Raw genomic sequence first — 27,721 nt, forward strand, 5'->3', positions numbered from 1 at the left:
ATTCCTGTCCCGCGGCCCGGCTCATTCTCAATAGAGATCATTTCAAATTCAGACTAAAGCGAAACAGAGTAGAGGCTGAATTTCATTTGCTCAATCGCCACTTTCTCTCATAATAAAGATGTCTGGTAGATTCAGTAACACTGGCGGCTAAACACCGCATTCGCGCCTCATTTTTAACCGAATCCCTGCAGTGCAGAAGGAGGCCAATCGTCCCATCGAGTCTGCACCGACCACAATCCCACCCAGTCCGGATCCCCATGACCCTATTTACTCCCCGACACTCCGGTGCAATTTAGCATGGCCAGTCAACCTAACACGCACTTTGGTGTGCGGGAGGAAACCGGAGAAAGCCGAGGGAGAATGTGCAAACTCCACACAGACAGTGACCTCAGCCGGGAATCGAACCCAGGTGCCTGGCGCTGTGAGACGGCAATTCTTAGCCAAACATCAATGTGAGGAGTGGGATTTGAACCCACGCCTCCAGAGGAGACTGCGGCCTTAGACCGCTCGGCCATCCTGACTCCCTTAATTTTAACACAGGAGATTGCCCCAAGCAGCTTCATTAAAGTGTTTGCAAACAGCGAGAAGCAGATGTGTGTGAGGATGTTGCGGAGGAAGATTCTTGCTATAGAATCGACTGTGTTTAGGTCGGAATATGACTGACTGGGAATTATTACGGACCAGGTTTAAAAACACAAAAGAACAAAGTCACGACCCGAAACGTTAACTCTGTCTCTCTCTCTCTTCACAAAAGCTGCCGGAGCTGCTGATTATTTGCAGCATTTTCTCTTTGATTCCATATTTCAAAGTTGCAGGTTTGTGGAAACACTTGTTTGTGACGGGTTTATGTGGGAGCTGTGTTTCGCTTCCATTGTTAATAAACGGGTTGAAATTGGCGGTTGCAGAAACTGGAGGTGGAGCTGAAAGATCAGGGGCCGTTCTGTGTGTGTGTGTGTCAGTCCGGCTCTCTCCTCCCTCCCGCTCTGTGTTTATTCTTCACTCTGTCTCCTCCCCTCTCTGCTCTCTCACTCCTTCCTCAGTCAGGTCGGGGCGGGCTGTATAAAAGGAGCCTGAAAGATTTCCTCTCATATTGTGCAGAGATCTGAGTGAAGAATCATCATGTCAGGCAGAGGGAAAGGACAGTAAGAAGTCTCACAACACCAGGTTAAATTCCAACAGGTTTATTTGGTAGCAAATACCATAACCTTTCGGAGCGCTGCCCCTTCGTCAGATGGAGTGAAAATCTGTTCTCCAACAGTGCACAGAGACACAGAAATCAAGTTACAGAATACTGATGAGAATGCAAATCTCTACAGCCAGCCAGGTCTTAAAGGTACAGATAATGTGGGTGGAGGGAACATTAAACACAGGCTAAAGAGATGTGTATTGTCTCCAGACAGAACAGCCAGTGAGATTCTGCAAGATCAGGGGGAAAGGTGTGGGGGTTACTGATAATGTGACATAAATCCAACATCCCTGTTTAGGCCGTCCTCATGTGTGCGGAACTTGGCTATCAGTTTCTGCTCAGCGACTCTGCGCTGTCGTGTGTCGTGAAGGCCGCCTTGGAAAACGCTTACCTGAAGATCCAAGGCTGAATGCCCGTGACTGCTGAAGTGCTCCCCCACAGGAAGAGAACAGTCTTGCCTGGTGATTGTCGAGCGGTGTTCATTCATCCGTTGTCGTAGCGTCTGCAGGTACCTGATACGCTGCAGGAAAGGATGTCCCGAGGCATGGTACATTGGGGAAACCATGCAGACGCTACGACAACGGATATCAGTGGTATAATTACTTCTTAGGAATTCGCAAGGGCAAGGGGATCACAGTGTCCGTGTATGAATATAAGGGGTTAATTCACATTCACTGAAAATGAGTGAATCTCCATCACTCTCTCTCTCTCACACACCCACACACACACCCACACAAGCTCTCACAGACCAACACTCACACATCTCCCACCACGACAGATGGCGAAATTCAAAATCAATAAAAAATCTGGAATTAATGGCCTTGAATCAACTTTCGTAAAAAAAGACAACTCAAGCACTAATGCTCTTCAGGGAAGGAATTCTTACCTGGACTGGCTTACATACAACTCCCGACCCACAACAATGTTGTAGGCCCTCGGAGGTGGCCTACCAAGCCACTCAGTTCAAAGGAAATTTGGAGACCTTGCCTTGTGGTATCATCGCTGAAATCTGAAACTTAGCTCGTATTCTGGGGACCCGGGTTCAAATCCTGACAAGGCAGTGGAATTTGAATTCAATAAAAAATATGTGGAATTAAGGATCTCCTGATGACTATGAAACCTTTGTCGATTGTTGTATTAATCTATCTGGTCCTCCAGGGACCACAATCTGCCGTCTTTACACAGTCTGGCCGACATGTGATTCCAGAGCCACAGCAATGTGGTTGACTCTCAATTGCCCGCAGGCAACTAGAGTTGGGCAATAAATACTGGTCAGCCAGTGGCACCCATGTCCCATGAATTAATTTTTTAAAAATGCAAGCCCAGTCAGCGACGCTGAAAAAATGCATTGAAGATTCAGAATGAGGAGATCCATCAACTTGTTTACAATCCCAGAGTTTGCAAATACAGAATGGATTCCAAACTAGTTTACTGTTCCGGGAGCTGACCGCCAGAACAAATTGCTTGTACACGCACAGTTCTACCAACAGAATCAGAAAGATCCCAATCCTCGAAAATCAGCAGATAATGCAAAACATATTCTGAATATGGCACAGATATAAAGGTAAAGTTACCATAATCCCAAATGACCATCCGCTGTTCCCCATCTCAACAGGGAGAGCTTAATGGTGTTGATTTAGCCTCAGGATTACTACACCTCAGGCGAGGGGCAAGGCTGAAAATATCTAACAGCACATCTGCATTTTCTTTGCCGTAAATTTGTATGAACTTCTTGTTTTCAGTTATAAACTGGAGGATACAGTATGTTTTAATAACGGCTCTTAAAAACTGTCCTGCCACCTTCAATGACATATACACATGTCCAAATATGTCCTGCTGTTCTTGCACCAGCTTTTGGAATTAATTCCTTTATTTTATATTGTCGCTTTGTGTTATTCCCACCAAAATGAATCACTTCATTCATCATCTGCCACATGTCCTCCCATTCCACCAACCTGTCTGTGTCCTTTCGGAGTTCGACTGGAATATCTGTAGCTCTTTTCACAACCATAGGACGTCCCAAAATATTTTAATGATGATAAAGTATTTTTGAAATGTAATCGCTGCCCAATTGCTGAACTTTTCAACTGTCTGTTCGACGACATCAGAAATTGCCAGATGGGAACGGGGAATAGTTGCTGCAGCAATGTCTCTGTGGCACAAAGAATGGCATTTTTGATTTGATTTCATTTGATTTATTATTGTCACATGTGTTAACATACAGTGAAAAAGTATTGTTAAAGTATTGTTTCTTGTGCACTATATAGACAAGGCATACCATTCATAGAGAAGGAAACAAGAGAGTGCAGAATGTAGTGTTACAGTCATAGCTAGGGTGGAGAGAAAGATCAACTTCATGCAAAGTAAGTCCATTCGAGGTAAGTCTGTGAGTTCGGAAGTTCAGGATCCAGTCGCAGAGGGAGGTGCCGAGGCCCAGGCCACAGAGTTTGGAGATGAGTTTCCTGGGAATAATGGTGTTGAAGGCTGAGCTGTAGTCAATAAATAGGAGTCTGACAGAGGTATCCTTGTTATCTAGGTGTTCCAGGGTTGAGTGCAGGGCCAGGGAAATGGCGTCTGCTGTGGACCTGTTTGCGGCAGTGGGTACCAGCATGTTAGACTGCTAGTCATTGTCTTGTGAAATGTTCAAAGGTTGTGGGTCCGAATCTCATCGGAGTCAGCTTTCTGGGTAAAATTTGAAGAAATTAGGAACTGGTGTGTCAATCTTCTCAGAGAAGCGAAACTGCCGCCTCGAACTTGGAGGACATTCGGCCCATCAAGCCTACACCGACAACAATCCCACCCAGAATGAATCCCCGTGATCCCATATGTTTACCATGCTAATCCCCCTGACACTAAGGGGCTATTTAGCATGGCCAAACCAGCTAATAGAGCACTAATTTTCATGGCTGACCTGCCGATTCCGGAAAGACAAAATGTGCCACTGGCGTCTGCTTTGGAGCTTCCGAAACCACATGTTGACATGGTGGCAAACTCGTGTCCAAAGCGGGTGCCCTGATTTGAATTGACTGTCAGATCGAGTTTCTCAGAGGATGAGAATTATGGGAATATCGAATTGTTCTGGACTATTCTCTCAAGCCTGTGTGTTCAAACTTCATCTTGGAACCTCAAAACACTGAACGAACCATCACCGACGAGGATGGGATTCGAACCCACGCGTGCAGAGCACAATGGATTAGCAGTCCATCGCCTTAACCACTCGGCCACCTCGTCACGCAATAACTTCTCACCAAGCTTTGACAAAGGGCTCGAAATGTCAGCTTTTTTCTTTCCTTGCGGATGCTGCCAGACCTGCTGAGATTTTCTAGCGTTTTCTCTTTTGACTTCTCACCAAACCAGGGTGTTTTAACACCCGTAACAAAGAACATATTTCTCCCACAGGATAATGCTGTGTTGCTGCTTTCTTGTTAATCCGGTTCGCTGCTACTCTTCCATTCGGTGTGTAACCACAGAAAGTAAAGAGGGAGACAGTTCCATTCCCTGGTCCCAGTTTGATTTTGAATTCGCCGAACATAACCCGGATGTAAAATGCAGCAAGCAGTCTGAGCTTGTGGCGCAACGGTAGCGCGCCTGACTCCAAATCAGAAGGTTGCGTGTTCAAATCACGTCAGGCTCACGAAGCTTTTCTACGTCGGATTTTGTGTCTGGGTAAAATTGGTATCTTGGTAAAGTTGATTGTTTGCGATTGTTCCCGAAATGACAAATTTCAAAACGATGGTAGAAATTATATTTTAGGGATGCTTCCGGTTCGCATGCTCAGTTTTGTTTTTGCACAGTTTTATATCTGAAACAATGTGTCAGAGTTATGAGGTGTTCATTGCTTGCAAAATTAAAGCAAGGTCCACAGACTCAGATGTTCCAATGGGTCATCAAAGGAGACAGCTGACTGTGGCGATTTAACAGGATGATTCACACGTCAAGAGAGGAGCAAGGCTTCGAAGCCGGGCCTTCATGAACAATCTCAACCGATACAGGAATTAATCCCGTGCTTTTGGCTGAATAAGCTGTCCAACCATTTAATGAAAGGGCAACTCTCCGACAGCTCATGCTACCAAATAAACCTGTTGGACTTTCACCTGGTGTTGTGAGACTACTTCCTGTGAACCTGGGACATATGCGCTGTGTTCCCAGTTAATGAAAATCAAGATGATGAAACAAATTTACTGTCGAGAAAACCCAGATTTACCTTTGGGCAGCAGCCGAATGTTACGATTTGATGTTCGTGAGAACATGATAGCAGATGATGGCTTCGATCCATCAACCTCTGGGTTATGGGTCCAACCACTCTGCCCCGAAACGTTGCCGCTTCCTGCCTATTCCTGTTGCATGGGTGAGAGGAAACTATTCATTGTATTTGTATTTCAAACAAGACCCACGTGTTGGGAAGCGCACCCTGGCTGGACAATAACACTTAACATCAGCCCGAATCAAACAGACAGAGAAAGACACACAGAGAAGCAGTAAGAGATGATCAGGACACACACAGAGCGATAGACAGAGAAGGTACCCAACAAACCAACAAGATACTGAGATGGAACAACTGATTATGTTTGAAAAGGGATCTTCTGTTACATAAAGATAGACCTTGTTTTAAAATTAATTTCATGTAGGTGTAACTGCACTCTCTGCTGTGTAACTGTTCTCTCTGTTGTGAAACTGTGTCTCTGCCGTTGACAGATCTTTATTGTGGTTGTGTCAAATTCATCCCTGTTGTGTAAATATATTCATAAGACATGGGAGCAGAATTATGCCACTTGGACCTTTGAGTCTGCTCCACCATTCAATCATATATTTCCCTCATCCTCATTATCCTGCCTTTTCCCCATAACCCATGATCCCCTTATTAATCAAGAATCTATCTATTTCTGTCTTAAAGACACGCAATGACCCGACCTCCACAGCCTTCTGCAGCAAAGAGTTCCACAGATTCACCACTCTCTGGCTGAATAATTTCATCCTCATCTCTGTTTTAAAGAATCGTCCCTTTTGCCTGAGGTTGTGCCCTCTGTTTCTAATTTTTCCTACGAGTGGAAACATCCTCTCCATGCCCACTCTATCCGGGCCTCGCAGTATCCTGTAAGTTTCAATAAGATGCCCCCTCATTCTTCTAAACTCGAAGGAATACAGATCCAGAGTCCTCAACTGTTCCTTATACGACAAGCTCTTCATTCCAGGGACCATTCTTGTGAACCTCCTCTGGACCCTTTCCAAGGCCAGCACATCCTTCCTTAGATATGGGGCCCAAAACTGCTCACAATATTCCAAATGGGGTCTGACCAGATTCCCGGTTATGTAAATATGAGCCATCTTGAGCACAATTTTTATTTTCTGTTCTGCAAAGGTGTTTCCTGTTGTGTGAAATGTTCTCTGTTGTTCAGTGAAAATGTTTCCTGTGGGAAACCAATCAACAGGAATTTCAAGGCCGCCATTTCTGAGGCTTGGTTTCAAGTCCAGACTTATTTCGGCTGAATGGCCTACTCCTGTTTCTGTTTTTGATCAATGATTCTGTGTATCAAATCAGTTAATTTAAATTTCACCAGCTGCCATGGTGGGACTTACTCCATGCCTCCAAAGATCAGTGCGGGCCTCTGGTTTACCAGCCCAGTGACATAACCTTTCATCCCTGTAAACAAAAACACTTCATTCAGCTCATTATTAAACCTCGTCCTGAGGAAATTAGAATTGCCTCCACAGAACTTCAATCACCCAATCAATACAAAGCATTTTGCTCTAGTTGGGAACATCAATAATTTATCCAGATCAAACAGATATTGTGGAATTGTTCAGAGCTAAGATTATTTTAGAATTGAATTAATAAAATAACAAGGACCTACATTCTGAGAAAGCACCCTGCAATGTTTGGAAGAAAATGTGGATTTAATATGATGTGGGAGATCGGTTCCCAGGATGCTCCACCAGAAACGACCGTGACAGAACTCAAACCTGCAATTTTCTGATATCATTACTACAAACACCAAAGTCAGACACTTTATCCATAAGGCCACACAGTCAGCTCATAACTACTGCAACCTGATGTTAGTACCATGTGAATAAATACTGTGAAATATTCTTTTCGTTCTATCTCTAGATGATCCACTGATTCCTAGATCCCTGAAAATACAAGGGAAAGCTCCAGCTGCCGTACATTGTATTTTTTGATGATAAAAGAGCCTTTCACTCTGTGACTTGTGAAGATTCATGAAACATGAGGAATGGAGTATTAATGTATGATTATAAGAGCAGCAAGACAATGTTGGAGCTATACAAAACTTTGGTGAGGCCATAGTTGGAGCACTGAGTGCAGTTCTGGTCAAATCACTGGAGAAAGGATATGATTGTACTGGAGAGGGTGCAGAGGCCATTCACCAGGATGTTGACTGGGATAAGACTATAAGACCATAAGACATAGGAGCGGAAGTAAGGCCATTCGGCCCATCGAGTCCACTCCACCATTCAATCATGGTTGATTTCAACTCCATTTACCCGCTCTCTCCCCATAGCCCTTAATTCCTCGAGAAATCAAGAATTTATCAATTTCTGTCTTGAAGACGCTCAACGTCTCGGCCTCCACAGCCCTCTGTGGCAATGAATTCCACAGACCCACCACTCTCTGGCTGAAGAAATTTCTCCTCATCTCTATTCTAAAGAAATGGGATGGAGAATTTGAACTAGGAAGAGAGACTATATAGGCTCGCGTCATTTTCTTTACAGCAGAGAAGGCTGAGGGGAGACCTGATTGAGGTGTATAAGATTATGAGGGTTATGGAAAGGGTGGATAGGAAGCAGCTGTTCCTCCTAGTTGCAGGGTTGATACCAAGGAAGCAGAATTTTAAGGTGAGGGGCAGAAAGTTTAGAGGGGATTTGAGAGAAACATTTTTTCATCCAAAGCATGGTCAGAGTCTGGATTGCAATGCCTGGAGAGGTAGTAGAGGTGGGAAAACTCACTAATTTTACAAAGTATGTGGATGAACACTTGAAATGTCATAACTTTCAATGCTACGAGCCAAGTGCTGAAAGGTAGGAATACTTGTAGATTTAATGTAGGTTTGTTGGTGCAGACGTGATGGGTCAAAGCGCCTCTTCTGTACTGTATGACTCTCGCTATTATCGTCAGACTTGGCTTCTCACGGACATGTGTCAGCACCCTCTCCTCATGGTTGCACAGTGGTTAGCACTGCTGCCTCACAGTGCCAGTGACCCGGGTTTGCTTCCCGGCTTGGATCACTATCTGTTCAGTGTCTGCACGTTTCCCTGTGTCTGCGTGAGTGTTCTCCAGGTGCTCCATTTTCCTCCCACAGTCCGAAAAATGCACTTGTTAGGTGCATTGACCATGTTAAATTCTCCCTCAGTGTATCCGAACAGGCGCTGGAGTGTGGCGACTGGGGAATTTTCACAGTAACTTCATTGCAGTTTTAATGTAAGCCTACTTGCGATGTTAATAAATGAACCTAAAACACTCCACAAATACATGCAGTCAGTGATCCTAACCCAGTGAACCAACACAAACCCCGTTCAGTAAAAACTGCAGCCAAATAAGGTTGTGTCATTGCACCAATTCTCTTTTTCATTTTCCTCACTGCAACACTGCACCTGTTCAGCCTGCACCGTCCTGATGAGAAAGACAAAATCCCGCTTCAGTAATTGAGCTCCAGGCTGCAGGTAAAGCTTGTGTGGGTGCTAACTCAGAAACTTAGCCCCAGCTCACTGAGCATTCCTTCTGAGAAGCAGATGAGACTTTAGTTTGCAACATGCAGAAAAATAAAGATCATTTCCACCATTCCCGACTCGGAAACACCCCCAGAAACAGCATCTCCACATCATCGATTCACTCCACCAGTGATGGCTATGCTTTCAATTCTCAGGGACTCAGCTCCAGAATTCCCTCTCTAAACCTCACTGCTTCCATCTTCCTTTCCTCTCCTTTCATTTCTATCGCGTTTCCTACATTTATTTCCTCCTTCCTTTCCCCCAGTTCTACTTCTCTCACGCTCTGACTTTCACCAATCCTGTTGTTGCTTTAACTATCGTAAGTAAATTAGAGTTGTACAACGGTAATTCTAATAGCGGTTCCGCTTTAAGGATTCTTTACCCGCCTCCAGCTGTCTGATTTCTCATTGGTTTGAGCCGCGGATCGAATTGTATGACGCAATGACGCTGGGCTGGGAGTGACGTTGCTGGAGCCGAACATCAGCGCCGCATTCCGATTGGTGTATGTGTTACAGCGGCGTTCTTCGATTGGTTCATGCCGATGTCAATCGTGATGTGGGCGGGTGTTGTTTGAAGCATGTCGCTCTATTGGTCAAGATTAAAACGTCATTTCCATTGTTCGCGCACATTTCAGACAGACTGAGCTCACTGATTGGATGATGCAGCCATCACTCAATCAACGCAGAGCGTCTATTGGATAACAGAAATGGCTCAATTTCTGATTGGTTTTCTCAGCTGTCGGTCACAGGTCGGTGACTGTGATTGGACAGAGGGCGGGGGTACACACTGGTCCCATCAGACACCGGGCGGCGGTAAATGTCCGGCCAGTGGCTTCAGTCCCCGGGCCCAGATCCTGAGCCGGCGGTGGGGCTTCGGATGGGGGAAGGGTTTTGGCAGCGGGAATCCCGCCCCGCCCGGCTATCAATCCGCAGCTCAGGGTTTCGAATGGCGGCTTCCTGTGTAAACATGTCACGCTGCAGCTCCCCAGTCTCGGCGCTGCAAACCCCGTCACACCAATCAGCACAGAGACTGGGATCTTCCTGTGTTCTTGTGTGGGGCGCAGTGCCACACCGGGTTAGAGAACCTCACTCTTCATAGGCCAGGGAGAGATACTGGAATCTTCCGGTGCCCTGTGTCTGGGGCCAGGGCTTGGTTACTCTCAGTGTGTCTCCCTCATTGTTTGGTTCTAATTGCAGCCTCTCTCTCTCTTGCAGTCAGTCTGGGTGTTCCTGACTGAGCAGAATGGCCTGATCTCACCACACACATTGAGATGGAGGAGCTGCCGACCGAGACGAAGATGATTGAGAACTCCAGCTTTCGCTCCACTCGTTTCCTGAGGCCCAGCCCTTCATTCATCATTAGTTTCCTCAGGTTGTCAGGTACATTAACATCTTCATCTGCTGTGAACACTGACCTGACAGTGGGAAGGTATTGGAGCAGGATGGTGCAGTCAACTCTGTCAATAGTGGGGGACAGGTGGAGAGATTGTTCAGCTGGGTAAGATGGCACTCCCCAGTTCCATTCTTCTCTTTCTGGTCTTAAGCACAACATCACCCGCAATGGTTTCTCTTCCCACTCCTGTGCTGTTACCTCCCGAATCCCCCAAGGATCTATCCTTGGCCCCCCACAAGGCGCATTGACTCTTTTCCACCATTCAGTTCGATCATGACTCATTTATTTATCTTGATTGCCACACAGTCACAGTATTAAAAACAAGAACGGCAACAACATCAAACAATACATAAATAGAAATCACACTATGTTTCTGACAGGTTTTCCAAAAGTCACTGCGTTTTCAGCATTCACCACAGAATCAGGCAACGCTTTTGAAATATCAACAATTCTATGTGGGATAAACAAATTGACTATTGAGACATGAACCAAATTTCTGTAGTTTATTATGACACACAAAATACAGTAACTGAGAGTAAAGAACTTTTCAAGCTTGGGTAGTAAGGCTATGTATCACAGAATATTACAGTGCAGAAGAGGCCCTTCGGCTCATCAAGTCTGCACCGATGCATGAAATGCCCTGACCTGGGCACCTAATCCCACTTGCCAGCACTTGGCCCATAGCCTTGAATGTTATGGCATGCAAAGTACTCATCCAGGTACTTTTTAAAGGATGTGAGGCACCCCGCCTCCACCACTTTCCCAGGCAGTGCATTCCTGACTGTCACCACCCTCTGGGTAGAAACATTTTTCCTCAACTCCCCCCTAAACCTCACACCCCTCACTTTGAACTTGTGTCCCCTCGTAACTGACCCCTCAACTAAGGGGAACAGCTGCTCCCTATCCACCCTGTCCATTCCCCTCAATCAAGTCGCCCCCTCAGTCTTCTCTGCTTCAACAAAAACAACCCAAGCGTATCCAACCTCTCTTCATAACTTAAATGTTCCATCCCAGGCAGCACCCTGGTAAGTCTCCTCTGCACCCCCTCCAACGCAGTCACATCCTTTCTATAATGTGACAACCAGAACTGCACACACAATTCCAGCTGTGGCCTCACCGAAGCTCTATACATCATTGATGCACTATCAATTACAACGCGGAGACTTCTGAGAGTGAGGGAAAACTAATAGGCTTTTATTCTCTGAGAACAGGAGCACACCCTTTTAGCTGACCTGGTCTGAACTGAGGCAAGAAGGAGGGACCATCACCTTTATACCTCACTCTGGGTGGAAAGGGAGGGGTCCCAGGTGGAAAGGGAGGAGTCTCGGGCCAGGTGCAGCATGGGTGTGTCCAGGTACATACATGTAGTAACAGTGGTTCACCACAATCATGACCTCTCTGCTTTTGTAATCTATACCCCGATTGATAAAGGTGAATGTGCCATACACCTTTTTCACCACACTATTAACCTGCCTTTCTGCCTTCAGAGATCGATGAACAAACACGCCAAGGTCCCTTTGTTGTTCGGAACTTCCCCGTACCAGACCTTTCATCGAGTACTTCCATGTCAAATTAAAATGTATCAATTTATAAACTTGAACTGAACCATAAATCAGCCTTCTCTAAAGATTGCAATCCAAAATCTCTTAATCCCTCATAAAATATTCCCCACATTCCTTCCATTTTCCTGGTAACATGTCTTTGCAATCTATGAGCTGTATTTCTCTTTGAAAATGTGGATTCCAAACTGTGGATTCAGGCTCCAGATGTGGGCGTAGTAGCAGCTTATAGTGTTTCAGATCTTCAGCTTCAACCCCATTTTACTCCTTGATTTTTTTGAGAAACCAAAGTTTGTCTATTTCAGCCTTAACTGTCATAGAATCCTTACAGTGCAGATGAAGGCCATTTGGCCCATCGAGTCTACACAGACTCTGACACAGCATCTCACCCAGAACCTATCCTGGTAACCCCACATATTTATCCTGCTAATCCCCCTAACCAATATATTTGGGACACTAAGGGACAATTTAGCATGGTCAATCCACTTAACATTTGGAGCATGGGAGGAAACGCAAACAAGGGGAGGATGTGCAAACTTTACACAGACAATCACCCAAGGTGGAATTGAACCTGGGTCCCTGGAACTTTGAAACAGTATCCGAGTGTGGGATTTACTCACTCTGGTACAGTGCGAGAGTGAGGGATTTACTCACTGGATGATGCAGTGTGAGAGTGTGGGATTTACTCTCTGTCTGATAGTGTGTGAAGTGTGGGATTTACTCACTCGCTGATACAGTGCGAGAGTTTGGGATTTACTCTCTGTTCGGGTGTGAAGGTGAGGATCATTCTGTATCTTTTAGTCTCGGGGACTATGCGACTGATGGAGTCATTCTGTCTGTGGTAGTGTTGGAGACTCATTGTGTATTTGCCAGTTGGTGGGGGCTAAGAGTGAGCGCGGGATTCATTCACTCTCTGGGATGATATGCCAGTTTGGGATTAATGTTGTAGCTGTCCTTCTCGGCCACTTTGAGGGGGCTGGGTTTATTCGGTACCTATCAGTCTTTGTAACCATCTGTGAGATTCATCCTGTATTTGTCAGTCTCTGGCAGTGTGAATCAGTGTGATATTGATTGAATATCTTTCAGTCTGTGGCATTGAGTGTGCTCCGCTGCTCAATGTGATAGTGGAATTCAGTCTGTATCTGTCAGCTACTCGCATTGAATGGGAATGTGGGAATCATTCTCAAAATCTGGGAATCTTTGACACCAATTCTGCATCTGTTTAACTTCAGTGCTGTTTGTGAGAGTGGGATTAATTCTGTCAGTCGGTGGTACTGTCTGTGAGATTGGGATCAATTGTCAGGGCCCTGCATATAATTATATGCTGCCTCTGGCCTGTGTAAGTGAGACACATTGTGAAATATGAGGAACTTCAGTTATTGAGATAAACTGGTGAAGTTGGGACCACGTTCCTTGGAGCAGAGAAGGTTGAGAGGAGATTTGATAACAGAATCATGAGGAGTCTGGACAGAGTTGACAGAGAACAACTGTCCCCATTGTTGGATGGGTTGAGAAGCAGAGGGAACAGATTTAAGGGAATTGGGAAAGGGAGGAATGGATACATGAGGAGAAACTTCTTCCTACAGCGAGTGGTTATGGTCTGGGATGTGGGGCCTGACAGTGCATGAGAGGCAGCTTCAATCGAGGCCTTCAAGAAAGAATTGGATTATTGCCTGAAAATGAAGAATGTGCAAAGATGTGGGGAGAAGGTGGATGAATGGCCCGAGGTGTGTTACTCACTTGGAGAGCCAGAACTTGACAGGCCAAAAATCCTCTTTCAGTCGTGTAACAAGTGTGTCTCTCTGTGAGTTTGACTATGTTGATTACGCACATCAGATTCTGGTGCTGTATGTGAATGTGGAATTCATGCTGTGTCTGTCAGCATCTGGTGCTGGATGTGAGTGTGGGATTATTTTAGTATAATTCAGTGATCCTCCGTGGGAATGTGGTAAACCGGTTTGAAAATGTGGGTCTGTAACTCCCACTCTTTAATGGGTGTGTGTTGTTAGAATGTAACCGGTGACAACTTTGATTGGATGTAATGAGACTAATGGGAACAAGATGTAAGGGTCAGCTGACCCAGTGAACCATGGAACCAATTAGAGTGATGTAATAGTCAGCTGACCAGCTGATTCACTATAAATAAGGAACTGTGCAGAATTTTGGAGAGCTTGGATTGGCCCAGGCGAGACCCCGAGTTTGGAGTAATGATGCTTCTTTATCAAACCCTTTCTTTGATTTATAAGTTGGAGTAAGTTTTGTTGTATTTTCATTAGCTGCATTTTGAAGAGTTCCTTCTGAAGAAACATGTGCTGTTTGTGCACATTCGGCAGTCTATGTGGGTTTGTGATGATTTCTGACCATGTCAGTGGTACCATATATGTGTGTCAGATTGATTAGTGTCATTCAGGATCAGGTTCTGTCAGTGAGTTCAGTAACAGTCTGTCTCTGTCAGTGTCTGGTAATGAACATGTGCTCGAGAATGATTCTGAATCTGTCAGCTACTCTGACAGTGCAGGATTCATTACATGACCTCAGGCTCTGGGACTGTTTAACAATCTGAGTTCATTCCACGTTGAAATTTCAGCACAGAAACAGACCATTAATGCTGTGGGTTTTAATGGAATTATTGAGAATTTGGCCGAGTATTAAATCACTTTCTATTTGAACACAATTGGGAAGGACCATGGATCTTTTCATCTCACAATCGTTGCAAAGTCAAAGAAAGTGTTATTCAAATTTTATTAATCAAATTGATGCTTTCATCATTCACTCTGGTTGTAAGAACTTTATACTTGAATGTTGAGCTTAGCTTTCACTGTTAGAATATAATATCTGCCGTACACTCTATGAGGCATCAGGTTGGGTATGTGATCTGTATCTCAATCTGTACTCATCAAATTTATATGTATTCTTATCTTAATGATCACAGTTGGTGTCTCAGGTTATCCTATCATTCAGTTGTATCTGGCATTTAATTTAATTGCAGCCAATGCTGCAATATTTTAGGACTGACACATTGACAATCTGATAGTGGGTGAGAATTTGGACTGGGATTTATCTATCTCTCTGTCAGTGGTACTGAGTTGGGGTGACATGGAAACAATGTCTGTCTCTCCTGCTCTGACTGATTGTGGATTAAAAAGATATCTCTGGAACCACATCCAGTCCATGCTGGTTCTCCATGCAACAATCCAGTCAGTCTCACTCCCCTGCTCTATCCCCAGAGCCCTATCAGTTTATTTTCCTCAAATGTCCATCGCAATTCATCTTTCAAATTCTTCATCATCTCTGCTTCCACCCTCAGAGGCAGCGACTTCCAGGTTGTTACTCGCTGCATGAGAAGTTCTTCCACACACATCCCCTCTCTGTCTCATCCCAAAACCTTCAACTTGTGCACCCTAGTCCTTGCATTCTCAGCGAATGGGATCAGCATTTCTTTGTCTACTTGATCTACACCTGGCATAATCCTGTCCACCTCTATCAGATCTCCCCCTCAATCTGCTTTGCTCCAAAAAGATCAATCCCAGCTTCTCCAGCCAAACCTTGTGGCTAAAAGCCTCATTGCTGAAACCATTCTGGTTAATCTCCTCTGCACCCGCTGAATGATCCTCACGTGTTTCCTCAAGGGTGCTGAGCAGAACTGGACTCAATACTGCAGCCGTGGTACAATCAAAACTTTCTAAAGGCTCAGCATAACTTGCATGATTCTGTACTCAATGCCTGTGTCCTCATGGGGAGGTCACTCGTGTGAATGGGGAGGGTCTGAACTAACCTGGCAGGGGGATAGACATCAGTGTATAGAAGTAGAAAGGAGGAATATCTAGAGGAAGAAGTAGGGCCATATAAGATCAGAGTAGATGAAGAAGGAATCTAAGAGGAATACAAGGACAGGTTTAGAATGCATGTGTGTAATCACACAGTGTGGTGTATCAGGTTGGTGAGTTAGAAGCACAAATAGCCATTTGGGAATACAATACACTGGCAATGATGACAATGTGGCTTAGAAATGGAGTGAACCGGGCGATTGCTATTCAATACAATGTGAAGAGAAAAGACAGAGAAGGGAAAAAGGTAGGTGTGGTGACAAAGAAATAGAGCAGCAAATCTGGAGGCAGATCAGGCATTGCAGATACAGAATTAATTCCATTCTCACACAGACTGACAGGAAGGTTGACTGCATGATCCAAGTGTCTGTGGGTCGTCACTTGGGTAACAGTGATCATTGTATCACAAGCTTGATATTAGCAAGGAACAATCTAAAGTAGCACTTCTGAATGGGAAGAGGACTAACTTCAACGGGAGGAGCTGGGATTGAGCGAGAGTAAAATGGAGCCAAAATCTGACAGGAAAAACTGTAACAGGACAATGGGTGATTTTTCAGGAGATGTTTCAGGTACAGACTCGGTACATTCCAATCAGGTTGAAAGGGAGGGGAACCAAAGCCAGAGCTGGATGATGAGGAAGATAGAAAATATAACGAAACAATGAAGAAGCCGCATGATGCATGTCAGAAGAATTCTTCAAATGAGAACCACTATACAAAGAGAACAAGAAAATAAATAACAGTACAGCACAGGAACAGGCCCTTCAGCCCACAAGCCTACGCCGAACACGTTGTACTATCGAGACCATCCACCTGTACCCCTCTATTCCCTGCCTGTTCATATGTCTATACAGATAAGTCTTAAATGTCACGAACATATCTGCCTCAACCAACTCACTTGGCAGTGCATTCCAGGCCTCCACCACCCTCTGTGTAAAAAAACTTCCCCGCACATCTCCACTTAACCTTTCCCTCCTTAGCTTGTACTTGTGCCCCCTTGTAATTGTCATTGTCAAAAAGCTTCCAACTGTTCACCCTATCTATATCCCTCATAATTTTATAAAGTTCTATCAGGTCTCCCCTCAGCCTCTGTCTTTCCAGGGAGAACAATCCCATTTTATTTAATCTCTCCTTATAGCTAATACCTTCCATCCCAGGCAACATCCTGGCAAACCTTTCTGCACTCTTTCCAAAGCCTCCACATTCCTCTGGTAGTGTGGTGACCAGAATTGAACACAGTATTCCAAATGTGGCCAAACCAACATTTTATGTAACTGTAACATAATTTGCCAACTTTTATACCCGATGCCCCGTCCAATGAAGGCAAGCAAGTCATATGCTTTCTTCACCATCTTTTCCACATGTGCTGCCATGTTTAAGGATCTGTGGACTTGCATGCCCAGATCTCTCTGTGTGTCTTGCTCCTGATGCTTCTGCCATTTATTTTATAGCTCCCATCTGAACTGGACCTACCAATATGAATCACCTCGCATTTGTCCGGATTAAATTCCACCTGCCATTTCTCTGCCCAATTTTCCAGCCCAGCAATACCCTGCTGTATTCTCTGACCTCTTCATCACTATCCCCAACTCCAATCTCAGTATCGGCCAACTTGTTCATCAGTTCAGCTACGTTTTCTTCCAAGTCATTTATATATATTACAAACAACAGAAAACCTGCGGAACACCACTAGTTACAGACCTCCATTCAGAAAAACACCCTTCCATCACTACCCTCTGTCTTCTGTGGTCAAGGCAGTTCTGAATCCATCTGGCTAGTTCACACTGATCCCATGTGATTTAATCTTTTGTACCAGCCTGCTATGAGGGACCTTTTCAAATGCTTAACTAAAGTCAAGGTAGACAACATCCACAGCACTTCCGTCGTCAATCATTTTTGTCACCTCCTCAAAAAACTAAATTAAATGAATGAGACATGACGTCCCTCCTACAAAACCATGCCGTCTGTCACTAATAAGACCATTCAGTTCCAAATCCTCTCATTAAAAATCTTCCCCAACAATTTCACTATCATTGACGTCAAGCTCACCAGCCTATAATTAACCGGGTTATCCTTGCTACCTTCTTAAATAATGGGAAAACATTAGCTATCCTCCAATCCTGTAGGACCTCACCTGTGGCCAACGAGGAAACAAAGATTTCTGTTAGAGACCCAACAATTTCAAATTTTGTCTCCTTCAGAAATCTGGAATAAATGCCATCTGGCCCTAGGAGTTTGTCCACCTTAATGCTTTTTAATTCACCTAACACTTCCTGCCTCATAATTTGTCCCAAAAGGCTTACATATCCCTCTGAGACACCACCAATCAACATGTCCCTCTCCATTGTGAATACCGATGCAAAGTACTCATGAAGGATCTCACCCATTTCCTTTGGTTCTACGCATTATTTCCCTCCTTCGTCCTTAAGTGGACCAACTCTTTCTCTAGCTACCCTCTTGTTCCTAATATCTGTACAAAATGCCTTGGGATTCTCCTTAATTCTGTCTGCCAAGGATATTTCTTGACCCCTTTTTGCCCTCCTAGCTCCCTGTTTGAGTTCTTTTCTACTTTCCCGATATTCTTCAAGTGCTTCATCTGTTTTTAGTTGCCTCGGCCTCATGTATGTATCCTTTTCCTTTTTGATTAGATTCACAATTTCCCTGGTCATCCACTGTTCCCGAATTCTGCCTTTCCTGTCCTTCCTTTTCACAGGCACATTCCAGTCCTGCACTCTGATCAACCGCTCCTTAAAAGACTCCCACATGCCAGATGTGGATTTACCCTCAAAGAGCCTCTCCCAAACAACAGCCTCCAAATCCGACCTAATCTGGTTGTAGTTAGCCTTCCCCCAATTTAGCACCTTTCACCCGAGGACAACACTCGCCCTTTTCCATGAGTATCTGAAAGGTTCCGGAATTGTGATCACTGTCCGTTGCATGTTTCCTCACTGCAACTTGGATGACCTGGCTGGGCAAATTCCCGAGTACTAGGTCCAGTATAGCCCCTTTTCTAGTCGGACTGGTCACATATTGTTCCAAAAAACCTTCGACACTCTTAAATTCCTCACCATCCGACCCCAAGCACTAAGGGATTTCCAGTCAATATGAGGAAAATTGAAGTCTCCCACTACAACAAACCTTTTATTTCTACATCTGTCCAGAATCTGTTTCTATATCCGTTCAACTTCCATGGGCTGTTGTGAGGCCTGTAGTACACCCCGATCATAGCGACTTCCCCCTTCCTGTTTCTGAGCTCTACCCACAGCGTCTCATTACATGATTCTTCCAAGTTGTCCTCCCTCTGTACAGCTGTAACATGTTCCCTCACCAGTATTGCAACTCCCAAACCTCTTTAACCTTCCCCTCTGACTCGCCTAAAACACTTTATATTCTGGAATATTTAGCAATCAGTCCTGTCCCTTTTTTAACCAAGTCTCCGTTGCTGCAACTACATCCAAGTTCTGCTCATGAATCAGGGCTTTAAGTTCATCTGTCTCACCCGTTATACTCCTTACATTGAAGCAGTTCAACTCCTGACCTCCAGGTCCATTGAGTTCGACCTCCCCCAGCCTGCTGTTCCTTTTAGCTCGCCTGGCCATAGTCCCATGGTCATCCGTACTGTTCTGATTTCCACTCCCTGCCACATTAGTTGAAACCGACCTGAACCATAGCAGCAAATCTCCCAGCCAGGATGTTGGTGCCCCTTCAGCTCAGGTGTGACCCGTCCTTCTTGGCCAGGCCCCACCTTCCCTGGAAGACATCCCAATGATCCAAAAATCTGAAGCCCTCCTTCCTGCACCAGCTCTTTCGCCACGTGTTCAGGTGCACTATCTCCCTGTTCTTAGCCCCACTCGCACGTGGCACAGGGAGTAATCCTGAGATTACTCTCCGAGAGGTCCTGTTTTTAATCTTCTACCTAACTGCCTAAATTGCTGTTACTCTTTCTACCTTTGTCATGTGTGACATCTGTCTGATTTCCCTCCTGTTTTGGGATGCTTTGTATCCACTCAGAGACATCCAGGACCCTGGCACCAGGGAGGCAAACTGCCATCCTGGAGTCTATAGAGTGAGAGTGTGGAATTCACTCTCTATCTGTCCATCTCTGTTACTGTATGTGAATGTGGAATTAACTCATTCCCGCTATCTGTCAATGTATACATGAGAGCACAATTCACTCTCTGTCAGTCTCTGTTACTGTATTTCAGGGTGGAATTACAGTGAATTTCTTCCTGTCAGTTTATTTGAGAATGGAATCAATTCTCTGATGTGTCAGCCTCTATTAGTGCAAGTCAGTGTGGAATTAACTCGATCAGTCTGTCTCTGTTCCTGTGTTTCAGTGTGCAATTACCTCTGTCTTATCCTGAGGATTGATTTGCTCAGTTGGCCGGACAGCGGGGCTGTGCTGCGGACCAACCCCAACAGCGTGGGTTCAATTCCCGTACCAGCTGAGGTTATTCATGAAAGGGGAGAGCAGCCTATGGTCATCTGGGACTGTGCTGAATTTAGTTTTAACCTTTCTGTCCATCTTTGTTAGCATGTGTGAATATAGAATTAATTCTGTATCTGTTACTCTCTATTACTGTATGTGAATGGGGCATTAACGCTCTGTTCATCTCTGATTTGCATGTGAGGCTGGAAGTAACTATTCTTTATCCTTCACTGCAGTGAGGCATTAACACTGTCAATCTCTGTTACTGTACGTAGCAGTGGAATTGACTCTAAATCAATTCATAACAATTTATCTGCCAGTCCCTGTTACTGTATGGAAGTGGGTCACTGTCAGCTTCGCAAACTGAAGCGAGTGGAGAGACACAGGGATCAGTGCTGGGTTCTCAGCTATTTACAATCTATATTAATGACTCAGGTGAAGGGACAGACCGTCACCAAATTTTCAGACAATAGATAGGTGGGAAAGCAGGTTGTGAGGAGGACACAGAGTCTGCAAAGGGATCTCTATAGGTTAAGTGAGTGGACACAAATTTGGCAGATGTTTTATACAATCTGAAAAAATGTGAGCACAATAAGGAGTCTCACAACACCAGGTTAAAGTCCAACAGGTTTATTTGGTATCATGAGCTTTCGGAGAGCTGCTCCTTCTTCAGGTGAATCTCATCTGATGAATGAGCAGTGCGCCGAAAGCTTGTGCTACCAAATGAACCATTTGGACTTTAACCTGGTGTTGTGAGACTTCTTACTGTGCCCATTCCAGTCCAACGCCGACATCTCCACATCTTGGGAAAATGTGAGGTTTTCCAGTTTAGTGGGAAGAATAGAAAAGTATAAAATATTCAAATAGAGAGAGACGGCAGAATGTTGCAGTGCAGATGGATTTGGCTGTCCGTGTACACGAATCATAAGTTAATGAACAGGTTCAGCAAGTATTAGGAAGGCAAATGGAATGTTGATCTTTATTCCAATGGGGCTGGAGTATAAAAGTAGGAAAGTCTTGTTACAACTACAGGGCATTGGTGAGACAACATCTAGAGTACTGTGTAAAGTTTTCATCTTCTTACTATCGGAGGGATATACTTGCATCGGAGGCAGTTCAGTGAGGATTCACTGGGCTGATTCCTGAAATGAAGGCGTTATCTTAAGAGAAAAATTTAAACAAGTTTGACCAATTCTCATTGGAGAAGAATGAGAGATGATTGTACTAAAACATACAAGATTCTGAGTGGCTTGACACGATAGATGCTGAGGGGGATATTGCAATGTGTTGGGGAAACTAAAATTGAAGGCACAGTTTAAAGATAAAACATATCCAAATTAAGATGGCGATTAGGAGGAATTACTTCTTTTAATGGATCTTTACTTTTTGGCATTGAATAGATTCAATCCTGAGTTACACAGTTTTGATCGACAAGAGAATCAAGAGTTATGGGGACAGACACTGCAGTTGAGGCAACAATCAGATCAACCATGATCTTACAGAATGGCAGAGCAGGCCTGATGGGCTGAATGGCCTTCTCCTGCTCCTTTTTCTTACGTTCTGATATTACTCTTTTTCTGTCAGTCTCTGTTACAGTATTTGTGTGGAATTAACTCAGTCTGATACTGCATATGAATGTGCCCATGTGAATCTGCCCAACACTTATTGTATGTCAGAGTGCAATGTCTCTATAACTGTACAAGACACAGTTAATGACCTTTGATCAGAAGTGTTTGGACCCTATTGCTCTCAGATGTTAAGGTTACGGTTAAACCCGCCACTTTCTCCTGCTTTTGCACACCAAAGTCACTCTTTTAACAAGAACATACCTTCACAGAAACTGAGGGACTGAGTTCCGCAAACAACATTCTGCCTGATTCAAGAGCTCTTCATTTGGCTCCTTCAAGCCTCGGTTTTCTGAGCAACAGCTGCAATATTTCACTGGTGGACACTGGGAATCTGAAACAAGATGAAAATTCTGCAAATACAGAAATCAGGCAGCATTTGTGGAGAAAGAAACAGAGTTCACGTTTCAGCTCTCTGACAATCAGCCTGCAATAAAACAATTATTGATACCGGCTAATGGCAGCCACAGTTCCCACATGGGGAGGTAATGGTGTACTGGTATTATCGCTGGACTAGTGATCGAGAGATCCATTGTAATGCATTGGGACCTGAATATCACCACAGCAGAGAGTGACATTTGAACTCAATAAAAAGCTGGAATTAAAGGTCTAATGAAGGGCATGTTGTAAAAAACGCACTTGGTTCACTGATACCCCTTGAGGGAAGCATATCTGCCCACATGTGACTCCAGACCCCCAGTATGTTTTTGATGCTTTAATGCCCCCTGAAATGGCCGAAGATGCCACTCAGTTCAAAGGTAATTAGTGCAATGAATGCTGGCCAAGCCAGTGACGCACACATCACATGAATGAATAAAACAATTATCTGCACCCAGACAGCGCTCTATCCAACACTGACTTGCCCAGGCACTGAGAGTGGGCATGCTCCCCAGGGGCAGCTGCGGGGCAATCGGTGGTGGAACTTTTCCCACTGCCACTTGTCTCCCATTCCACCAAGCTGCCTGTGTCCTTCTGAAGTTTCCCACTTTCCTCCTCACAGTTGCCAATGCCTCCAAGTTTGGTGGCGTGTGGAAATGTTGAGCTTGTGTCCTGTACACCAAGGTGTGTGTCATTCATATATATCAGGAAGAGCAGGGCTCCTAACACCGAGCCCTGGGAACTCCACTGGAAACCTTCCTCCAGTCTGAAACACAACCATTAACCACTGCTCTCTGTTTCCTCTCACTCACACTGTTCCATATGGGGCGGTGAGGATGGCCTCGCTGCACCATCCGCTTCATGGTGCCGTGCTCTCGCCGCCGGGCGCCTCTGCTCCGGCCTCTGACTGGTATTACTGCGGCTGCGCGCGGCCACGCCGACCTTCCGGGAGCCGCTCCGCGCCTGCTCCGCGCAGCCACACGGTTACCGTGGGCGCGGCCTAATAGAGCCTGCGCTGTGCGGACCATTCTGAATGAGATAGACGAAATTCACCCCCACACTGTATCCTGGGTTACACAGGCCACCATTGCATTGAATAAAACAGCACATGGAATTATATTTCAAATCATCCGCATTCCACCTGAGATTTGGTATCGCTTTGGAGCAATACTTCCTCTTGTCTAAAAATTCAACCTCAAAATGTATTTCTATCTTATTTGTCCAATGACATTTTAAATTTACTGTTCATTCTGATTCGCTTGGATTACAGGCAACTTATTCAGGATCATAAGTCTCGCTGCCCAATGTAACGTCAAATATGTTCCCTGACGGTTTTCTTATTTTGTACCATTCACCAGGAATCTGTGCCGTTGGTTCACATAAATAATTTATTCCCAATTACTCTATTGAAACTGATCATGATTTTAATAACCTCTCTCAAAACTCCTCGGAATCTCAGCACTGACGCCACATAGTATGAATGCAGGAAGTATGAATTAAATTTCGAAGTTCTGGAATTACATAACACGTCAGTGCTGCGGAGACAAACAAAGTTAATGGCGAATATTTCAGATCAATGTATTTTCATCAGAACTGGTGGATGTTAGAAATGTAAAACATTACAGGCAAATGGAGAGGAGAGAGACTCATGTGTAAAGGAACAAAATGGAAGGTCTGTGACCGTTTGGACCAAACATGTTTTAAATAAGGAGAGTTAGTGACACAATCAAATGGGATAATCACCAGACACATCAACATGGAAGAATCTGTATAGAGCAGGGGTGCTCTGAACTTCCTTGGAAGGGGCTTGGGGCTCCGAAAGCTTGTGTGGCGTTTGCCACCAAATAAACCTGTTGCACTTTAACTTGGTGTTGTTAAACTTCTTCCTTGGAACACCAGCAAAGACCAAGGACAGATTGATCATGTGAGAGTAAGACGCACAATGAAAATGACAGGCTGGCAGAAACTCTGATCAGAAATTGAATCATCCTTATGGACTGGTTTGCAATGTTCCAACTGTGGGACATGGGAATGACACACTTGACAAGCCCTGCCAGCCACAGAGGGGTGAGAGGATTGATTGAGGAAAGGGAAGAAATATCAGAAGTTCTTGAATGGAAGGTCGCATTACCTCTCGTCACAGTTAAGTGTTTCGATACATACAATGCAGGAGAAATAGCTTTTTCAACATTTTTTTGTCCAATTTTTCAATGCTAATGATGGGTCGATTGAGTGACTGCAATGTGCTCTACGTTGGGTAGATTGAGTGACTGTTTTGTGGAACACCTCCCATCAGTCCATAAACATCAACAAAGAACAAAGAAAATGACAGCACTGGAACAGGCCCATCGGCCCTTCAAGCCATCACCGACCATGCTGCCCGTCTGAACTAAAAACCCCTCCCATTCCGGAGACCATAATCCTCTATTCCCATCTTCTGCATATATTTGTCAAGACGCCCCTTAAAAGTCACTATCTTATCTGCTTCCACTACCTCCCCCAGCAGCGAGTTCCAGGCACCCACCACACTCTGTGTAAAAACACTTGCATTGTACATCTCTCTTAAACGTTGCCCCTTGCACCTTAAATCTATGCCCCCTGGGAATTGACTCTTCTACCCTGGGAAAGTGCTTCTGAGGGTCCAATCCTGAACTGGAATCCTAAATCTAAACAAAGTAACCTCGGAAGGTATGAGGGGTGAATTTGCTAAAATAGGTTATGGATGAATAGATTAATCAAATGGCATGACGGTGGATAGGCAATGGCTAGTATTTAAGTCATAGTTGTATGCAATGAACGTAAACATAACAGGAAATTATTGGAAAAAAAATTCTGAGGGACAAGATTTACTCACATTTAAGGGCGGCACGGTGGCACACTGATTACCCTGCTGACTCGCAACTCCAGTGACCTGGGTTCAATTCCGGTCTTGTGTCCTTGTCTGTGCAGAGTTTGCATGTTCTTTCTGTGTTTGTGCAGGTTTCCTACAAATACACCAATTTCCTCCCACAGTCCAAAAGACGTGCTGGTTAGCTGCAATGACCATGCTAAAATCTACCTCAGGACCTGAACAGGCGCTGGAGCGTGGTGACTGGGGGATTTTCACGGTAACTTCATTGTGGTGTTAATGTAAGCCTACTTTTTACTAATAAATAATTGCTTCTTTCCTTGCACTATTCCTTTCTGGCACGAAAACATAACTGGTGAAGTGGTCCAACCATGGCGAGCAAAATAAATTAAATAGTCTTGGATTCAAAGAAGAACTTAAGAACTTGGAGCAGGAGTGGTCCATTTGTCCCCTCGAGCCTGCTCCGCCATTCAATAAGATCATGGCTGATCTTTTCAGGAAAACTTCACACAAATGATCAGTCGGTGCATTCTCCTTTGCCTGTGTGTGATCTTGTGTATGCTGACAGTCTCTCGCTGTTTTTGTGTGTATTTCTGTTATTGTTCCATTCTTGGTGTTTAGACAGTGGAATTGTGCCGCTAGGCGGAGCTGCTGGGCACATTTGCTGTCATTAAACAGCAATACGAAAGTGATTTTTTTTGCTTTGCTATAGCGCAACAATAATAAACAGAACCTTGTTGGTAGATAGCAGAGTGGCGCAGCGGAAGCGTGCTGGGCCCATAACCCAGAGGTCGATGGACCGAAACCATTCTCTGCTATTTACGTTTTCAGGATCAGTTTAAAAAAAATTGCTGCTCCCCGCAAATATCACTGCTATTTCTTTACAGGCTACAGTTATTTTCATCAGCTCTCGCTTGCAATCAACAATTTAGTTTGCAACATGCTCACTGTTGTAAATGCCACAAACACAGGTTTTCTCTTTTTATCTCAGGGCATTTATGACAGAGAAATGACCCAAAAATCATAGAATCCCTAAAGCGCTGAAGAAGGCCATGGGGCCCATCGAGACTGCACCAACTCTCCGACAGAGCATCCCACCTAGGCTCTTTACCCACAGCCCCACGCATCTACCCCGCTAATCTACTTAACCTGCACTTCTTACGACACCAGGCACAATCTAGCATGGCCAGTCCACCCAGCCTGCACATCTTTGGACTGTGGAAAGAAACTAGAATATCTGGTTTCCAGACATAGCTTGCCTGGGTAAATGCAGCTTCAACAACACTGGCCGTTTGACACCATCCAGTCCAAAATATCTGACTTAATTTGCTTCCATCCACAAACATTCAATCCCTCCAACACCGACAAAAAGGGACAGAAGAGCGCACTATCCAAAAGATGCACTGCAGGAATTCACAAAGGCTCATTTGACAGCACCTTCCAAACCCACCTTGACTATGGTCTGAAAGGAAAAGGGCAGCAGACATATCAGAACAACACCACCTGGAATTCTCCCTCCATACAACTCACTATCCGGACTTGGAAATATATTGTCATTCCTTCAGCGTCAGCAGATAAGAATCCAGGGAGTTTGCATTCCACCCACCCCACCCCCTCCCCCCAAACAGCACCGTGGGTGTACCTGCATGACATTGATGCCAGCAGTCGAAGCATGCAGTTCAGATGAGCAATAAATCCTGACCAAACCAGCAATGCCCGAGTCTGAAGAATGCACAAAATGAAATAAAAACAACTGATCAAAAAGGTTCCTCCTCATCTCCGTCTTAACTGGGAGATCATTTAAAAAACAAACTCTGCTTTTCTGGTCCCATTGTCAGTGTAATTCTGAGCACAATCGGGATTGTTTAGTCAACGTTGTCCCATTGCAGAATCATATTGTGCAGTAGTGACCTGCCTGGTGGTGTATACGGTACGATTTGTCCCTATGATTCACTGCATCCCCGTAGATATGGGCTGCCCAAGTCACACAATCAGTGTTAGAATTAATTCACATGTTTCAGTATCTGGTACCATTCTGTATCTGAATTTGTCTGGCGTTGTTTCTGAGGGTGTCTCACACTCATGAAGTGTGTGAGTGTGGGATCATTCTAGATCTGTCAATGCCTCTCTATGTCTGTGATAATTTTGTATAAATGTTGGAATCATCAATACCTTTAAGTCCCCTGGTGCTGTTTGTGAAACATATGCTTTATGTTCCCTGGTACTGTTTGTAGAACATCAGCTTAATGCTGTACCTTTCAGCGGAACTAATTATGTTTGCAAGTCTATACTGCTGTTTAAACTGATGGTTTCAGTTGAGATTTTTCAGTCACGTCTCTCTCTCTCTCTCTCTGATCGTCCATTTGTATTCATGACTCAATGTGAGACTGGGATTCTTTCCAAATCTCTCAGTGATACAATTGTTGTGTGTAATGTTTTTCGTATCACTCATGACAGCTCCAGTGAGTGAGTGCAGTGAACAGCCTGTATATTTCAGCTCCTGACACTGAACACGTGATTGAGAACGATTCTCTTATCTATCAGTCTTTGCTATTTCGTGTTAGTTTGGGATGAATTAAATCACATTCAGTCCCTGGGACTATTTATAAGTTTGGATTAATTCCAAATAACTTTCCAGCACAGAAACAGGCCACTGATGCAGTAGGTTTTAAACAGACAATGTGAGTGAGTTTCGGTCCAGCATTAAATCTCTGTCAGTGTGAATACAATTGTGAAAGATAATGTATCCTTCA

General features: G+C 44.6%; 1 protein-coding gene and 2 non-coding genes across 9 annotated transcripts in view; 2 read left to right on the forward strand and 1 right to left on the reverse strand.

Annotated features, from left to right (window-relative positions):
• Positions 1 to 4,335: 4,335 nt before the first annotated feature.
• Positions 4,336 to 4,417, reverse strand: trnas-gcu (transfer RNA serine (anticodon GCU)). The gene has a single exon. It is a non-coding gene; the product is annotated as a tRNA-Ser (tRNA).
• A 331-nt stretch (positions 4,418 to 4,748) lies between these two features.
• Positions 4,749 to 4,820, forward strand: trnaw-cca (transfer RNA tryptophan (anticodon CCA)). Its single transcript has one exon. It is a non-coding gene; the product is annotated as a tRNA-Trp (tRNA).
• A 4,860-nt stretch (positions 4,821 to 9,680) lies between these two features.
• Positions 9,681 to 27,721, forward strand: part of LOC144482328 (uncharacterized) — a 35,096-nt gene continuing 17,055 nt past the window's right edge. For 2 of the 7 annotated variants that reach the window (XM_078201497.1, XM_078201501.1), the window contains exons 1-2: positions 9,686 to 9,723; positions 10,126 to 10,290. Coding sequence is in view for 2 of the 7 variants with exons in the window: in XM_078201501.1 (XP_078057627.1) it covers positions 10,182 to 10,290 (109 nt within the window). In the remaining 5 variants the exon portion in view is untranslated. Of the gene's footprint in view, positions 9,986 to 10,125; positions 10,409 to 11,790; positions 12,129 to 27,721 lie in introns of those variants that run through there. The other 5 variants (XM_078201495.1, XM_078201500.1, XR_013495940.1 and 2 more) reach the window with 4 other exon arrangements.

This window comes from Mustelus asterias, unplaced genomic scaffold (genome assembly GCF_964213995.1).
Source record: "Mustelus asterias unplaced genomic scaffold, sMusAst1.hap1.1 HAP1_SCAFFOLD_35, whole genome shotgun sequence".
Lineage (NCBI taxonomy): Eukaryota > Metazoa > Chordata > Chondrichthyes > Carcharhiniformes > Triakidae > Mustelus > Mustelus asterias.